The 18643-nt window shown below is 51.9% G+C and overlaps 1 protein-coding gene across 5 annotated transcripts in view; it reads left to right on the forward strand.

Annotated features, from left to right (window-relative positions):
- The window catches only part of LOC140715160 (prominin-1-A-like), a 134468-nt gene that overhangs the window by 36736 nt on the left and 79089 nt on the right, over positions 1-18643 (forward strand). For all 5 annotated transcript variants that reach the window (XM_073026940.1, XM_073026943.1, XM_073026945.1 and 2 more), the window contains exons 5-7: positions 1830-1950; positions 5539-5602; positions 6223-6312. In XM_073026940.1, coding sequence (XP_072883041.1) covers positions 1830-1950; positions 5539-5602; positions 6223-6312 — 275 coding nt within the window. The remainder of the gene's footprint in view (positions 1-1829; positions 1951-5538; positions 5603-6222; positions 6313-18643) is intronic.

The raw sequence follows: 18643 nt of genomic DNA on the forward strand, positions 1-18643 counted from the left end.
TGTCCCATCACACACTCCCAGGACAGGGACAGCACGGGTTAGATACAGAGTGAAGCTCCCTCTACACTGTCCCATCACACACTCCCAGGACAGGGACAGCACTGGTTAGATACAGAGTGAAGCTCCATCTACACTGTCCCATCACACACTCCCAGGACAGGGACAGCACGGGTTAGATACAGAGTGAAGCACCCTCTACACTGTCCCATCACACACATGAATGTAATGGGCCACGATTTTGCTGCAATGAAACATTAAATGACACTTAAATTATTTTTCTTCAACGAGTTGGAGAATTGAGAGTTGACTTAATCTCTCCCTCTCCATTGTTTAAATCCTTGACGTCAGTTAAGACTTGAAGGAATGAGCCACGACTGTAGGATTGGTTAGCTCTCAATACGGTGGAGCTGGACCATCTGCCTGCAACATGTAACGTGTTGATAAACGATATTTTAGGTAGAAGTGGACAAGACAACTATTTTTGATAAGATCCATTTGTACCCAGATGGAAATCCAGCAGCCACACCTGTTTAATGGCAGACGGTAATAATCCGTATTTCGAAGCTGATCTCAGAACAATGCACCTTGTATTGTCCTTCCTCAATTACTGTGTCGTGGTTTGTTTGTTATGATCATAGTCAAAATATAATTTATTATCAAAGCACCCATCTGTTTCTAAATACCATCTTGCGTTTCATTTGCAGGTAATAAAAAAGGCAATACAAGTTGCAAACAAAATCCATACATAACCAATGACTGACAAACGACCAAATTGCAAAAGAAGGCAAATTATGCAAATAAAAATATTGATACAGAGAATGATCTGCAAAGTGTTTGTGAAAGTGAACCGGTCGGTTGCGGAATCAGTTCAGAGTTGTGATTAAAGTTATCCACGTCAGCTCAGGAGCCTGGTGGTTGTACAGTGATAACTGTTCCTGAACCTGGTGCGATAAGACAAATTAGTACGCATGAGAAGCTTTTCACTGTACCTTGGTACACGTGACAATAATAAGCCAATTCCTATTCCAGTATCACCGAACGTGATGATGGATATTCCGGTTTGACCATCTGAGGCTGCTGAGCTAAAAGGCAGCGAACACGGCCAAGTCCGTCCAGGCAAAGCCCTCCCCACCGCTGAGCACATTCACGTGGACTGCTACCACAAGAAGGCAGTGTCCATCATCAAACACCCCCTCATCCAGACCATTCTCTGCTCACTGCCACCACCAGGGAGGAGGTACCCACACCACCAAGTTCAGGAACAGTTACTGCCCTTCAGCCATCAGGCTCCTGAACCAGCGTGGAGAACTTCATTGACCTCATCCTGAACTGACTCTGCAACCTGTTTACTCACAAGTAAACTTATTTATTTACTCTTTTATTTGCACGATTTGTCATCTTTTGCACATTGGTTGTTTGTCAGTCTCTAAATCCTATTGTATTTCTTTATTTCACTGTAAATGCACACAGGAAACTGAATCTGAGCTGTTCATGGTGACATATACGTACTTCGACAATAAATTTACTTTGACTACTGGATTGGATCATAACCAGGATATGTTTGCACAAATCTCTGGAGTGGGATTTGAACCTGTCTGAGTGCTATTTAAGCCCACGGTGCTGGAGTGTGGTCTGAGCTCTGTCTCCGATTTGTGGCCACATCTCAGGAGCAGAATTAGAACCCACACTCTTGAAGCTCTAAAGTGAGAGTGAGACGTGTCAAGGACTCACAAGGACACAAGGACTTGGCTAAGCACGCCAAACATTAATCATTTTTTAGTAAAGCACAGACATAAATTACTTGCCTCTTTCTGATTCCCCACCTATAGAGCAGGATGTGCCTGCATGTTCGTCAGCAATGCAAAGACATCAGAAACCGTACAGGAGAGTGAGAAACTGCTAAGCAACACCCTGGAAAACTTAAAACTCTACATAATCACCATCCCGATTGTAAGTTTTCATTTTTCTGGTAATGCCACATGAAGACCGTAAGGCATAGCAGCAGAATTAGGCCATTCAGCCCATCTAGTCTGCTCCACTATTCATTTATTATCCATCAACCCCATTCTCCTGCCTTCTCCCTGTAACCTTCGATGCCCTGGCCAACCAAGGACCTATCAACCTCCACTTTAAATATACCCAAAGACTTGGCCACCAAACCATCTGTGGCAATGAATTCCACAGATTCACCACTCTCGAGCAAAGAAATCCCTCCTCATCTCTATTCTAAAGGGACATCCTTTAATTCTGATGCTGTGCCCTCTGGCCGCCGGCTCCCTCATTATAGGAAACATCCTCTCCAAGTTCACTCAGTTAAGGGATTTCAATATTCAATAGGTTTCAATGACTCCCCCACATCCTTCGAAACTCCAATAAGCAGAGCGTTCTCCAGTGAGTAGAGTAAAGCCCGGAGCATTCAAACCCTCCTCACCTCACCATCCTCATCCACCTCCTCTGGACCTCTCCAGTGCCAGCACACCAAAACAGCTCCCAATACTCCAAGTGTGTTCTGGCCAATGCCTTGTAAAACCTCAGCATTACATCCTCGCTTCTATATTCCAGCCCCCCTCCCCGAAATGAATGCTAAGATTGCATTTATCTCCCTTACCACATAGTCAACCTGTAAGTTAACCTTCAAGGAATCCAGCATGAGAACTCCCAAATCCCTCTGCACCACAGATTTCTGAATTCGCTCCCGGTTCATTATTTATTTTTATTGTGATAGAGCACAGAATTCACCTTCCTGGCACTTCGAGCCTTACCACCCAGCAATCCCCTGATTTAATCCAGACCTAATTACAGGACAATTTACAATGACCGATTAACCTGCCAACCAGTATGTCTCTGGACAGTGGAAGGAAAGTGAAGCCCCTGAAGGAAACCCATGCCATCACGGGGAGAACGTACAAACTCCTCACGGGCAACAGTGAGATTTATTCCTGCGATACAGATTCGTCAGTGAGCAAATTAACCCCTTCAGCTGCATGCCTGACCGACACATACATACAAAATGCTGGAGGAACTCAACAAGTCAGGCAGCATCTGGAGAGGAGAATAAACAGTCGATATTTCGGCCTGGTGCCCTTCATCGAGACTGGAAATGAGAGGGGCAGAAGCTAGAAAAAGAAGATGGGGAGAGAGGAAAGAGTGAAGAGTACAGTTAGCAGGTGATAGGGGAGACCAGGTGAGGAGGGAGGTAGGTGGGTTGGGGAAGGGAATCAAGTAAGATGCTGAGAGGGGATAGGTGGAAGAAGTAAAGGGCTGAAGAAGGAGGAATCTGAGAGGAGAGTGGACCCTACGAGAAAGGGAAGGTGGAGGGGTACCAGAGGGGGGCGAGGGGCAGGTTGGAGAAGAGGTGAGGTGAGATGAGAACCAGAATGGGGAATGGAAAAAGTGGGAATGAAGGGAGGTGGAGAAATGACCAGAAGCTAGAGAAAGCGATATGGAGTCGTCAGGTTGGAGGATACCCAGAGTGAGTAGGATTGTTGCTTTTCCAACCTGAGTGTGGCCGCTTTGTGGCAGTAGAGGAGGCCATTGACCAACATGTTGGAATGGGAATGGGAAGTCCAAATTAAATGGATAGCCAAAGGGAGATCCTGTGCTTTGTGGCAGACAGATGTCCAACAATCCGCGTCAGGTCTCAACGATTTAGATGATTTGCACCAAGTCCAGTAGATGAAATGTTACCTCACCTGGACGGATTGCTGGGGCCTGAATGGTGGTGAGAGAACGAGACCTGACCTGATGTCCCTTTCTAAAGGCGAACCACTTGAATTCAAAGATCTGCATTATTGAACTTCTTAAGTCCCTGTTTCCAAAATTGTACTGACAGGAGGAGGCCAGACTGCCATTATACCTGGGCTGGTTCTGTGGATGACCTCTCCCAATTCATCTCACAATCCTACATACTTCCTTTACAAACAACCCCGCCGTTCTTTCATTATGCTTTTGAGATTGCAATATCTACGTGCATTAAAGAATACTCCCCCATCTCACTAATTCTCTTTGAATATTTGCTCACCAGCTCTCCAAAAAATGTATCTCCTTTTTCCTTCTCAGTGTGATAAATGCCTTCACTAAATCTCACCGTTGGTTCTGTGCTTGTACTTTACACTAACACAGGAGGCTACTTGTCCATCCGGTCATTGTTGACTCCCTCCTCCCCATTTTCCTTTATCCCTAAGGGTTATTCATTCATACAGTTTAAAGTTACTGCCTGTTGTGCTGCTGGTGTTTAGGGCAGCAATGAAGGTCCTCCATCTCTCTGTCTGCTCTTGGCCAACTTCTATATTGTGCTGCTGATGTGGTTCGGGGTCTTCACTTCTGCCTCTACGGTACGGTGCCAAGCTGCCTTCGGTCTCCCCCAGTTCCTCCACCCCTCAGTGGTCCAATGAAGTGTTGTCTTGATGATGGAGTTGGCCTCTCTTTTCATCACGTGTCCAATCCATCGCCAACATTTCCTCATGATGATTGTGGCCATGTCCTCTTGGTAACGCTGAAGGAGTAAGGCGTGATTGGAGATCTTTCTTGGCCTCACCTTGAGTATTGTGAACAGTTTTGGGCTCCTCATTCTCAAACAAGTGTGCTGGTATAGGTGAGGGTTCAGAGGAGGTTCATTCTGGAAATGAAAGGGTTGTCATATGAGGAACGTATGGGCTCTGGGTCTGTACTTGCTTGAATTTAGAAGAATGAGGGGTGATCTCATTGAAACCTTTCAAATGTTGAAAGGCCTGAACTGAGTAGGTGTGGAAAGGATGTTTCCCATGTTGGGGGAGTCTAGGACAAGAGGGCACAGCCTCTGGATAGGGGGCGTCCATTTAAAACAGAGATGCAGAGAAATTTCTTAGGCCAGACGGTGGTGAATTTGTGGAATTTAATATGACAGGCAGCTGTGAAGGCCAGGTTGTTGCATATATTTAAGGCAGAGCTTGATAGATTCTTGATTGGACATGACATTAAAGGTTATGGGGAGAAGGGGAGAAAAGAATTGGCCATGATTGAATGGTGGAGCAGACTCAATGGGCCAAATGGCCTAATTCTGCTCCTATGTCTTATGGTCTTATGGTCTAAATCTTCTTGCTCTCTTTTCAGCTTAATGGCTGCTTTCTCATAACAGTGGGAGCAGAGGTTCCCAACCATGTTTATGGCATGAATTCCGACCATTAACGAGTGGTCTGTGGATCCCAGGCTGGGAACCCCTGCTGAAGACGATACTCAACAGTTGGCCTCACTAACGTGTTACCACTGCAACATGGCATCCCAACTTCTGTACTTGACGTCCTGACCAATAATGCCAACTACCTTCTCCACCCCTCCCCTCCCATCACGGTATACTTACAACACTCTCTATTCGTGCATGTATCCAGTTGGGCACGCATGCATATTCAAATTATGGGTGTTTTTTTAATGATATAAATAGCCCCAAGCTGCTGCTTCAAAGAAAATACCTAATCACGAGCTGCATCTCTTGCGTATGGGGGTTCCAGGAACTGCACAACCGAGATGATTCTAATTTCTCTTCTAACTTGTTTTTTCCAGCAAGTCACAGCCATCACAAACAGCACCTCTATTCCAGTGAGGCTCGTCACGGCTAACCTGGACAGTAAGTTGAGATGCTTTGGCGGTCAGCTAATCGATATCAGTGTGTTCAGCTCCAGGTAGAAAAGCCAACCCCTTACGAGCACTCTGATCACCAGTACGGGCCACATTTGGTTAAATATATGAATTACTGATGCCTGGATTAAGATCAGGGTCCCCTGAACCCGCCTGTACTCCGTTTCTCTTATCTTTAAATGTCACCATCTTGAATATCTGCTAACGTGGAGGCACAAGAGACTGCAATGCTAAAATCTAACATTAACCGTACCCTAGAATTCTCTCTCTCTCACTCATCTCTCCCTCCGATCAGGCAGAAGGCACAAAAGCCCCAAAGTGTTCACCGCCAGTCTCCTGATCCGTAGTCAGACGCGTTATCCATTACGCCACTGGCCCTACATTCACCGCCAGTCTCAAGGACAGGGTTTATCCTACTGTTGAATGGTCTCCTAGTACGATAAGATAGACTCTTGCTCTCTGTCTGATGTGCCCTTGATGCACTAGGCCAAGTTCACTGCTCCCTGGAGCTTATGATGTTCCTGAACATTTCAATTTTGCTATAATGGTTATGTCTTGGACTGGGTTTCTCTTTTGCCTTGTCTTTTTTCAACCTCTTATCATTTTCAGATATTGACTCGAATCTGGGTGAATCCATTAAGGAGAAATTGGGCAAAGATGCATACCCAGCACTGAGAGCAGCATCGAATTTGGCTGAAGGTAATGATCACCAGAGACTTGTATAGAAAAAGGGCAATGACTGAGGTGGGGTCACCCGTGTGTTCCCAGTCTGGGAGTGTGTGATGGGACAGCGTAGAGGGAACTTCACTCTGTATCTAACCCCTGCTGTCCCTGTCCTGGGAGCGTGTGATGGGACAGTGTAGAGGGAGATTCACTCTGTATCTAACCCGTGCTGTCCCTGTCCTGGGAGTGTGTGATGGGACAGTGTAGAGGGAGCTTCACTCTGTATCTAACCCGTGCTGTCCCTGTCCGGGGAGTGTGTGATGGGACAGTGTAGAGGGAGCTTCACTCTGTATCTAACCCGTGCTGTCCCTGCCCTGGGAGTGTGTGATGGGACAGTGTAGAGGGAGCTTCACTCTGTATCTAACCCGTGCTGTCCCTGCCCTGGGAGTGTGTGATGGGACAGTGTAGAGGGAGCTTCACTCTGTATCTAACCCGTGCTGTCCCTGTCCTGGGACAGTGTAGAGGGAGCTTCACTCTGTATCTAACCCGTGCTGTCCCTGTCCTGGGAGTGTGTGATGGGACAGTGTAGAGGGAGCTTCACTCTGTATCTAACCCGTGCTGTCCCTGTCCTGGGAGTGTGTGATGGGACAGTGTAGAGGGAGCTTCACTCTGTATCTAACCTGTGCTGTCCCTGTCCTGGGAGTGTGTGATGGGACAGTGTAGAGGGAGCTTCACTCTGTATCCAACCCGTGTGTTCCCAGGCTGGGAGTGTGTGATGGGACAGTGTAGAGGGAGCTTCACTCTGTATCTAACCCGTGCTGTCCCTGTCCTGGGAGTGTGTGATGGGACAGTGTAGAGGGAGCTTCACTCTGTATCTAACCCGTGCTGTCCCTGTCCTGGGAGTGTGTGATGGGACAGTGTAGAGGGAGCTTCACTCTGTATCTAACCCGTGCTGTCCCTGTCCTGGGAGTGTGTGATGGGACAGTGTAGAGGGAGCTTCACTCTGTATCTAACCCGTGCTGTCCCTGTCCTGGGAGTGTGTGATGGGACAGTGTAGAGGGAGCTTCACTCTGTATCTAACCCGTGCTGTCCCTGTCCTGGGAGTGTGTGATGGGACAGTGTAGAGGGAGCTTCACTCAGTATCTAACCCGTGCTGTCCCTGTCCTGGGAGTGTGTGATGGGACAGTGTAGAGGGAGCTTCACTCTGTATCTAACCCGTGCTGTCCCTGTCCTGGGAGTGTGTGATGGGACAGTGTAGAGGGAGCTTCACTCTGTATCTAACCTGTGCTGTCCCTGTCCTGGGAGTGTGTGATGCGACAGTGTAGAGGGAGCTTCACTCTGTATCTAACCCGTGCTGTCCCTGCCCTGGGAGTGTGTGATGGGACAGTGTAGAGGGAGCTTCACTCTGTATCTAACCCGTGCTGTCCCTGTCCTGGGACAGTGTAGAGGGAGCTTCACTCTGTATCTAACCCGTGCTGTCCCTGTCCTGGGAGTATGTGATGGGACAGTGTAGAGGGAGCTTCACTCTGTATCTAACCCGTGCTGTCCCTGTCCTGGGAGTGTGTGATGGGACAGTGTAGAGGGAGCTTCACTCTGTATCTAACCTGTGCTGTCCCTGTCCTGGGAGTGTGTGATGGGACAGTGTAGAGGGAGCTTCACTCTGTATCTAACCCGTGCTGTCCCTGCCCTGGGAGTGTGTGATGGGACAGTGTAGAGGGAGCTTCACTCTGTATCCAACCCGTGCTGTCCCTGCCCTGGGAGTGTGTGATGGGACAGTGTAGAGGGAGCTTCACTCTGTATCTAACCCGTGCTGTCCCTGTCCTGGGAGTGTGTGATGGGACAGTGTAGAGGGAGCTTCACTCTGTATCTAACCCGTGCTGTCCCTGTCCGGGGAGTGTGTGATGGGACAGTGTAGAGGGAGCTTCACTCTGTATCTAACCCGTGTGTTCCCAGGCTGGGAGTGTGTGATGGGACAGTGTAGAGGGAACTTCACTCTGTATCTAACCCCTGCTGTCCCTGTCCGGGGAGTGTGTGATGGGACAGTGTAGAGGGAGCTTCACTCTGTATCTAACCCGTGCTGTCCCTGTCCTGGGACAGTGTAGAGGGAGCTTCACTCTGTATCTAACCCGTGCTGTCCCTGTCCTGGGAGTGTGTGATGGGACAGTGTAGAGGGAGCTTCACTCTGTATCTAACCCGTGCTGTCCCTGTCCTGGGAGTGTGTGATGGGACGGTGTAGAGGGAGCTTCACTCTGTATCTAACCCGTGCTGTCCCTGTCCGGGGAGTGTGTGATGGGACAGTGTAGAGGGAGCTTCACTCTGTATCTAACCCGTGCTGTCCCTGTCCTGGGACAGTGTAGAGGGAGCTTCACTCTGTATCTAACCCGTGCTGTCCCTGTCCTGGGAGTGTGTGATGGGACAGTGTAGAGGGAGCTTCACTCTGTATCTAACCTGTACTGTCCCTGTCCTGGGAGTGTGTGATGGGACAGTGTAGAGGGAGCTTCACTCTGTATCTAACCCGTTCTGTCCCTGTCCTGGGAGTGTGTGATGGGGCAGTGTAGAGGGAGCTTCACTCTGTATCTAACCCGTGCTGTCCCTGTCCTGGGAGTGTGTGATGGGACAGTGTAGAGGGAGCTTCACTCTGTATCTAACCCGTGCTGTCCCTGTCCTGGGAGCGTGTGATGGGACAGTGTAGAGGGAGCTTCACTCTGTATCTAACCCGTGCTGTCCCTGTCCTGGGAGCGTGTGATCGGACAGTGTAGAGGGAGTTTCACTCTGTATCTAACCCGTACTGTCCCTGTCCTGGGAGTGTGTGATGGGACAGTGTAGAGGGAGCTTCACTCTGTATCTAACCCGTGCTGTCCCAGTCTGGGAGTGTGTGATGGGACAGTGTAGAGGGAGCTTCACTCTGTATCTAACCCGTGCTGTCCCTGTCCTGGGAGTGTGTGATGGGACAGTGTAGAGGGAGCTTCACTCTGTATCTAACCCGTGCTGTCCCTGTCCTGGGAGTGTGTGATGGGACAGTGTAGAGGGAGCTTCACTCTGTATCTAACCCGTGTGTTCCCAGGCTGGGAGTGTGTGATGGGGCAGTGTAGAGGGAACTTCACTCTGTATCTAACCCCTGCTGTCCCTGTCCTGGGAGCGTGTGATGGGACAGTGTAGAGGGAGATTCACTCTGTATCTAACCCGTGCTGTCCCTGTCCTGGGAGTGTGTGATGGGACAGTGTAGAGGGAGCTTCACTCTGTATCTAACCCGTGCTGTCCCTGTCCGGGGAGTGTGTGATGGGACAGTGTAGAGGGAGCTTCACTCTGTATCTAACCCGTGCTGTCCCTGTCCTGGGAGTGTGTGATGGGACAGTGTAGAGGGAGCTTCACTCTGTATCTAAACTGTGCTGTCCCTGTCCTGGGAGTGTGTGATGGGACAGTGTAGAGGGAGCTTCACTCTGTATCTAACCCGTGCTGTCCCTGCCCTGGGAGTGTGTGATGGGACAGTGTAGAGGGAGCTTCACTCTGTATCTAACCCGTGCTGTGCCTGTCCGGGGAGTGTGTGATGGGACAGTGTAGAGGGAGCTTCACTCTGTATCTAACCTGTGCTGTCCCTGCCCTGGGAGTGTGTGATGGGACAGTGTAGAGGGAGCTTCACTCTGTATCTAACCCGTGCTGTCACTGTCCTGGGAGTGTGTGATGGGACAGTGTAGAGGGAGCTTCACTCTGTGTCTAACCCGTGTGTTCCCAGTCTGGGAGTGTGTGATGGGACAGTGTAGAGGGAGCTTCACTCTGTATCTAACCCGTGTGTCACAGTCTGGGAGTGTGTGATGGGACAGTGTAGAGGGAGCTTCACTCTGTATCTAACCCGTGCTGTCCCTGTCCGGGGAGTGTGTGATGGGACAGTGTAGAGGGAGCTTCACTCTGTATCTAACCTGTGCTGTCCCTGCCCTGGGAGTGTGTGATGGGACAGTGTAGAGGGAGCTTCACTCTGTTTCTAACACGTGCTGTCACTGTCCTGGGAGTGTGTGATGGGACAGTGTAGAGGGAGCTTCACTCTGTGTCTAACCCGTGTGTTCCCAGTCTGGGAGTGTGTGATGGGACAGTGTAGAGGGAGCTTCACTCTGTATCTAACCCGTGTGTTCCCAGTCTGGGAGTGTGTGATGGGACAGTGTAGAGGGAGCTTCACTCTGTATCTAACCCGTGCTGTCCCTGTCCTGGGAGTGTGTGATGGGACAGTGTAGAGGGAGCTTCACTCTGTATCTAACCCGTGCTGTCCCTGTCCTGGGAGTGTGTGATGGGACAGTGTAGAGGGAGCTTCACTCTGTATCTAACCCGTGCTGTCCCTGCCCTGGGAGTGTGTGATGGGACAGTGTAGAGGGAGCTTCACTCTGTATCTAACCCGTGCTGTCCCTGTCCGGGGAGTGTGTGATGGGACAGTGTAGAGGGAGCTTCACTCTGTATCTAACCCGTGTGTTCCCAGGCTGGGAGTGTGTGATGGGACAGTGTAGAGGGAGCTTCACTCTGTATCTAACCCGTGCTGTCCCTGTCCTGGGAGTGTGTGATGGGACAGTGTAGAGGGAGCTTCACTCTGTATCTAACCCGTTCTGTCCCTGTCCTGGGAGTGTGTGATGGGACAGTGTAGAGGGAGCTTCACTCTGTATCTAACCCGTGCTGTCCCTGTCCTGGGAGTGTGTGATGGGACAGTGTAGAGGGAGCTTCACTCTGTATCTAACCCGTGCTGTCCCTGCCCTGGGAGTGTGTGATGGGACAGTGTAGAGGGAGCTTCACTCTGTATCTAACCCGTTCTGTCCCTGTCCTGGGAGTGTGTGATGGGACAGTGTAGAGGGATCTTCACTCTGTATCTAACCCGTGCTGTCCCTGTCCTGGGAGTGTGTGATGGGACAGTGTAGAGGGAGCTTCACTCTGTATCTAACCCGTGCTGTCCCTGCCCTGGGAGTGTGTGATGGGACAGTGTAGAGGGAGCTTCACTCTGTATCTAACCCGTGCTGTCCCTGTCCTGGGAGTGTGTGATGGGACAGTGTAGAGGGAGCTTCACTCTGTATCTAACCCGTGCTGTCACTGTCCTGGGAGTGTGTGATGGGACAGTGTAGAGGGAGCTTCACTCTGTATCTAACCCGTGCTGTCCCTGTCCGGGGAGTGTGTGATGGGACAGTGTAGAGGGAGCTTCACTCAGTATCTAACCCGTGCTGTCCCTGTCCTGGGAGTGTGTGATGGGACAGTGTAGAGGGAGCTTCACTCTGTATCTAACCCGTGTGTTCCCAGGCTGGGAGTGTGTGATGGGGCAGTGTAGAGGGAACTTCACTCTGTATCTAACCCCTGCTGTCCCTGTCCTGGGAGCGTGTGATGGGACAGTGTAGAGGGAGCTTCACTCTGTATCTAAACTGTGCTGTCCCTGTCCTGGGAGTGTGTGATGGGACAGTGTAGAGGGAGCTTCATTCTGTATCTAACCCGTGCTGTCCCTGCCCTGGGAGTGTGTGATGGGACAGTGTAGAGGGAGCTTCACTCTGTATCTAACCCGTGCTGTCCCTGCCCTGGGAGTGTGTGATGGGACAGTGTAGAGGGAGCTTCACTCTGTATCTAACCCGTGCTGTCCCTGCCCTGGGAGTGTGTGATGGGACAGTGTAGAGGGAGCTTCACTCTGTTTCTAACACGTGCTGTCACTGTCCTGGGAGTGTGTGATGGGACAGTGTAGAGGGAGTTTCACTCTGTGTCTAACCCGTGCTGTCCCTGTCCTGGGAGTGTATGATGGGACTGTGTAGAGGGAGCTTCACTCTGTATCTAACCTGTGCTGTCCCTGCCCTGGGAGTGTGTGATGGGACAGTGTAGAGGGAGCTTCACTCTGTTTCTAACACGTGCTGTCACTGTCCTGGGAGTGTGTGATGGGACAGTGTAGAGGGAGCTTCACTCTGTGTCTAACCCGTGCTGTCACTGTCCTGGGAGTGTGTGATGGGACAGTGTAGAGGCAGCTTCACTCTGTATCTAACCTGTGCTGTCCCTGTCCTGGGAGTGTGTGATGGGACAGTGTAGAGGGAGCTTCACTCTGTATCTAACCCGTGCTGTCCCTGTCCGGAGAGTCTGTGATGGGACAGTGTAGAGGGAGCTTCACTCTGTATCTAACCCGTGCTGTCCCTGTCCTGGGAGTGAGTGATGGGACAGTGTAGAGGGAGCTTCACTCTGTATCTAACCCGTGTGTTCCCAGGCTGGGAGTGTGTGATGGGACAGTGTAGAGGGAGCTTCACTCTGTATCTAACCCGTGCTGTCCCTGTCCTGGGAGTGTGTGATGGGACAGTGTAGAGGGAGCTTCACTCTGTATCTAACCCGTGCTGTCCCTGCCCTGGGAGTGTGTGATGGGACAGTGTAGAGGGAGCTTCACTCTGTATCTAACCCGTGCTGTCCCTGTCCTGGGAGTGTGTGATGGGACAGTGTAGAGGGAGCTTCACTCTGTATCTAACCCGTGCTGTCCCTGCCCTGGGAGTGTGTGATGGGACAGTGTAGAGGGAGCTTCACTCTGTGTCTAACCCGTGCTGTCACTGTCCTGGGAGTGTGTGATGGGACTGTGTAGAGGGAGCTTCACTCTGTATCTAACCTGTGCTGTCCCTGCCCTGGGAGTGTGTGATGGGACAGTGTAGAGGGAGCTTCACTCTGTATCTAACCCGTGCTGTCCCTGTCCGGGGAGTGTGTGATGGGACAGTGTAGAGGGAGCTTCACTCTGTGTCTAACCCGTGTGTTCCCAGTCTGGGAGTGTGTGATGGGACAGTGTAGAGGGAGCTTCACTCTGTATCTAACCCGTGTGTCACAGTCTGGGAGTGTGTGATGGGACAGTGTAGAGGGAGCTTCACTCTGTATCTAACCCGTGCTGTCCCTGTCCGGGGAGTGTGTGATGGGACAGTGTAGAGGGAGCTTCACTCTGTATCTAACCTGTGCTGTCCCTGCCCTGGGAGTGTGTGATGGGACAGTGTAGAGGGAGCTTCACTCTGTTTCTAACACGTGCTGTCACTGTCCTGGGAGTGTGTGATGGGACAGTGTAGAGGGAGCTTCACTCTGTGTCTAACCCGTGTGTTCCCAGTCTGGGAGTGTGTGATGGGACAGTGTAGAGGGAGCTTCACTCTGTATCTAACCCGTGTGTTCCCAGTCTGGGAGTGTGTGATGGGACAGTGTAGAGGGAGCTTCACTCTGTATCTAACCCGTGCTGTCCCTGTCCTGGGAGTGTGTGATGGGACAGTGTAGAGGGAGCTTCACTCTGTATCTAACCCGTGCTGTCCCTGTCCTGGGAGTGTGTGATGGGACAGTGTAGAGGGAGCTTCACTCTGTATCTAACCCGTGCTGTCCCTGCCCTGGGAGTGTGTGATGGGACAGTGTAGAGGGAGCTTCACTCTGTATCTAACCCGTGCTGTCCCTGTCCTGGGAGTGTGTGATGGGACAGTGTAGAGGGAGCTTCACTCTGTATCTAACCCGTGCTGTCCCTGTCCTGGGAGTGTGTGATGGGACAGTGTAGAGGGAGCTTCACTCTGTATCTAACCCGTGTGTTCCCAGGCTGGGAGTGTGTGATGGGGCAGTGTAGAGGGAACTTCACTCTGTATCTAACCCCTGCTGTCCCTGTCCTGGGAGCGTGTGATGGGACAGTGTAGAGGGAGATTCACTCTGTATCTAACCCGTGCTGTCCCTGTCCTGGGAGTGTGTGATGGGACAGTGTAGAGGGAGCTTCACTCTGTATCTAACCCGTGCTGTCCCTGTCCGGGGAGTGTGTGATGGGACAGTGTAGAGGGAGCTTCACTCTGTATCTAACCCGTGCTGTCCCTGTCCTGGGAGTGTGTGATGGGACAGTGTAGAGGGAGCTTCACTCTGTATCTAAACTGTGCTGTCCCTGTCCTGGGAGTGTGTGATGGGACAGTGTAGAGGGAGCTTCACTCTGTATCTAACCCGTGCTGTCCCTGCCCTGGGAGTGTGTGATGGGACAGTGTAGAGGGAGCTTCACTCTGTATCTAACCCGTGCTGTGCCTGTCCGGGGAGTGTGTGATGGGACAGTGTAGAGGGAGCTTCACTCTGTATCTAACCTGTGCTGTCCCTGCCCTGGGAGTGTGTGATGGGACAGTGTAGAGGGAGCTTCACTCTGTATCTAACCCGTGCTGTCACTGTCCTGGGAGTGTGTGATGGGACAGTGTAGAGGGAGCTTCACTCTGTGTCTAACCCGTGTGTTCCCAGTCTGGGAGTGTGTGATGGGACAGTGTAGAGGGAGCTTCACTCTGTATCTAACCCGTGTGTCACAGTCTGGGAGTGTGTGATGGGACAGTGTAGAGGGAGCTTCACTCTGTATCTAACCCGTGCTGTCCCTGTCCGGGGAGTGTGTGATGGGACAGTGTAGAGGGAGCTTCACTCTGTATCTAACCTGTGCTGTCCCTGCCCTGGGAGTGTGTGATGGGACAGTGTAGAGGGAGCTTCACTCTGTTTCTAACACGTGCTGTCACTGTCCTGGGAGTGTGTGATGGGACAGTGTAGAGGGAGCTTCACTCTGTGTCTAACCCGTGTGTTCCCAGTCTGGGAGTGTGTGATGGGACAGTGTAGAGGGAGCTTCACTCTGTATCTAACCCGTGTGTTCCCAGTCTGGGAGTGTGTGATGGGACAGTGTAGAGGGAGCTTCACTCTGTATCTAACCCGTGCTGTCCCTGTCCTGGGAGTGTGTGATGGGACAGTGTAGAGGGAGCTTCACTCTGTATCTAACCCGTGCTGTCCCTGTCCTGGGAGTGTGTGATGGGACAGTGTAGAGGGAGCTTCACTCTGTATCTAACCCGTGCTGTCCCTGCCCTGGGAGTGTGTGATGGGACAGTGTAGAGGGAGCTTCACTCTGTATCTAACCCGTGCTGTCCCTGTCCGGGGAGTGTGTGATGGGACAGTGTAGAGGGAGCTTCACTCTGTATCTAACCCGTGTGTTCCCAGGCTGGGAGTGTGTGATGGGACAGTGTAGAGGGAGCTTCACTCTGTATCTAACCCGTGCTGTCCCTGTCCTGGGAGTGTGTGATGGGACAGTGTAGAGGGAGCTTCACTCTGTATCTAACCCGTTCTGTCCCTGTCCTGGGAGTGTGTGATGGGACAGTGTAGAGGGAGCTTCACTCTGTATCTAACCCGTGCTGTCCCTGTCCTGGGAGTGTGTGATGGGACAGTGTAGAGGGAGCTTCACTCTGTATCTAACCCGTGCTGTCCCTGTCCTGGGAGTGTGTGATGGGACAGTGTAGAGGGAGCTTCACTCTGTATCTAACCCGTGCTGTCCCTGTCCTGGGAGCGTGTGATGGGACAGTGTAGAGGGAGCTTCACTCTGTATCTAACCCGTGCTGTCCCTGTCCTGGGAGCGTGTGATCGGACAGTGTAGAGGGAGTTTCACTCTGTATCTAACCCGTACTGTCCCTGTCCTGGGAGTGTGTGATGGGACAGTGTAGAGGGAGCTTCACTCTGTATCTAACCCGTGCTGTCCCAGTCTGGGAGTGTGTGATGGGACAGTGTAGAGGGAGCTTCACTCTGTATCTAACCCGTGCTGTCCCTGTCCTGGGAGTGTGTGATGGGACAGTGTAGAGGGAGCTTCACTCTGTATCTAACCCGTGCTGTCCCTGTCCTGGGAGTGTGTGATGGGACAGTGTAGAGGGAGCTTCACTCTGTATCTAACCCGTGTGTTCCCAGGCTGGGAGTGTGTGATGGGGCAGTGTAGAGGGAACTTCACTCTGTATCTAACCCCTGCTGTCCCTGTCCTGGGAGCGTGTGATGGGACAGTGTAGAGGGAGATTCACTCTGTATCTAACCCGTGCTGTCCCTGTCCTGGGAGTGTGTGATGGGACAGTGTAGAGGGAGCTTCACTCTGTATCTAACCCGTGCTGTCCCTGTCCGGGGAGTGTGTGATGGGACAGTGTAGAGGGAGCTTCACTCTGTATCTAACCCGTGCTGTCCCTGTCCTGGGAGTGTGTGATGGGACAGTGTAGAGGGAGCTTCACTCTGTATCTAAACTGTGCTGTCCCTGTCCTGGGAGTGTGTGATGGGACAGTGTAGAGGGAGCTTCACTCTGTATCTAACCCGTGCTGTCCCTGCCCTGGGAGTGTGTGATGGGACAGTGTAGAGGGAGCTTCACTCTGTATCTAACCCGTGCTGTGCCTGTCCGGGGAGTGTGTGATGGGACAGTGTAGAGGGAGCTTCACTCTGTATCTAACCTGTGCTGTCCCTGCCCTGGGAGTGTGTGATGGGACAGTGTAGAGGGAGCTTCACTCTGTATCTAACCCGTGCTGTCACTGTCCTGGGAGTGTGTGATGGGACAGTGTAGAGGGAGCTTCACTCTGTGTCTAACCCGTGTGTTCCCAGTCTGGGAGTGTGTGATGGGACAGTGTAGAGGGAGCTTCACTCTGTATCTAACCCGTGTGTCACAGTCTGGGAGTGTGTGATGGGACAGTGTAGAGGGAGCTTCACTCTGTATCTAACCCGTGCTGTCCCTGTCCGGGGAGTGTGTGATGGGACAGTGTAGAGGGAGCTTCACTCTGTATCTAACCTGTGCTGTCCCTGCCCTGGGAGTGTGTGATGGGACAGTGTAGAGGGAGCTTCACTCTGTTTCTAACACGTGCTGTCACTGTCCTGGGAGTGTGTGATGGGACAGTGTAGAGGGAGCTTCACTCTGTGTCTAACCCGTGTGTTCCCAGTCTGGGAGTGTGTGATGGGACAGTGTAGAGGGAGCTTCACTCTGTATCTAACCCGTGTGTTCCCAGTCTGGGAGTGTGTGATGGGACAGTGTAGAGGGAGCTTCACTCTGTATCTAACCCGTGCTGTCCCTGTCCTGGGAGTGTGTGATGGGACAGTGTAGAGGGAGCTTCACTCTGTATCTAACCCGTGCTGTCCCTGTCCTGGGAGTGTGTGATGGGACAGTGTAGAGGGAGCTTCACTCTGTATCTAACCCGTGCTGTCCCTGCCCTGGGAGTGTGTGATGGGACAGTGTAGAGGGAGCTTCACTCTGTATCTAACCCGTGCTGTCCCTGTCCGGGGAGTGTGTGATGGGACAGTGTAGAGGGAGCTTCACTCTGTATCTAACCCGTGTGTTCCCAGGCTGGGAGTGTGTGATGGGACAGTGTAGAGGGAGCTTCACTCTGTATCTAACCCGTGCTGTCCCTGTCCTGGGAGTGTGTGATGGGACAGTGTAGAGGGAGCTTCACTCTGTATCTAACCCGTTCTGTCCCTGTCCTGGGAGTGTGTGATGGGACAGTGTAGAGGGAGCTTCACTCTGTATCTAACCCGTGCTGTCCCTGTCCTGGGAGTGTGTGATGGGACAGTGTAGAGGGAGCTTCACTCTGTATCTAACCCGTGCTGTCCCTGCCCTGGGAGTGTGTGATGGGACAGTGTAGAGGGAGCTTCACTCTGTATCTAACCCGTTCTGTCCCTGTCCTGGGAGTGTGTGATGGGACAGTGTAGAGGGATCTTCACTCTGTATCTAACCCGTGCTGTCCCTGTCCTGGGAGTGTGTGATGGGACAGTGTAGAGGGAGCTTCACTCTGTATCTAACCCGTGCTGTCCCTGCCCTGGGAGTGTGTGATGGGACAGTGTAGAGGGAGCTTCACTCTGTATCTAACCCGTGCTGTCCCTGTCCTGGGAGTGTGTGATGGGACAGTGTAGAGGGAGCTTCACTCTGTATCTAACCCGTGCTGTCACTGTCCTGGGAGTGTGTGATGGGACAGTGTAGAGGGAGCTTCACTCTGTATCTAACCCGTGCTGTCCCTGTCCGGGGAGTGTGTGATGGGACAGTGTAGAGGGAGCTTCACTCAGTATCTAACCCGTGCTGTCCCTGTCCTGGGAGTGTGTGATGGGACAGTGTAGAGGGAGCTTCACTCTGTATCTAACCCGTGTGTTCCCAGGCTGGGAGTGTGTGATGGGGCAGTGTAGAGGGAACTTCACTCTGTATCTAACCCCTGCTGTCCCTGTCCTGGGAGCGTGTGATGGGACAGTGTAGAGGGAGCTTCACTCTGTATCTAAACTGTGCTGTCCCTGTCCTGGGAGTGTGTGATGGGACAGTGTAGAGGGAGCTTCATTCTGTATCTAACCCGTGCTGTCCCTGCCCTGGGAGTGTGTGATGGGACAGTGTAGAGGGAGCTTCACTCTGTATCTAACCCGTGCTGTCCCTGCCCTGGGAGTGTGTGATGGGACAGTGTAGAGGGAGCTTCACTCTGTATCTAACCCGTGCTGTCCCTGCCCTGGGAGTGTGTGATGGGACAGTGTAGAGGGAGCTTCACTCTGTTTCTAACACGTGCTGTCACTGTCCTGGGAGTGTGTGATGGGACAGTGTAGAGGGAGTTTCACTCTGTGTCTAACCCGTGCTGTCCCTGTCCTGGGAGTGTATGATGGG

The sequence above is a fragment of the Hemitrygon akajei genome, chromosome 23, assembly GCF_048418815.1.
Source record: "Hemitrygon akajei chromosome 23, sHemAka1.3, whole genome shotgun sequence".
Taxonomy (NCBI): Eukaryota; Metazoa; Chordata; class Chondrichthyes; order Myliobatiformes; family Dasyatidae; genus Hemitrygon; species Hemitrygon akajei.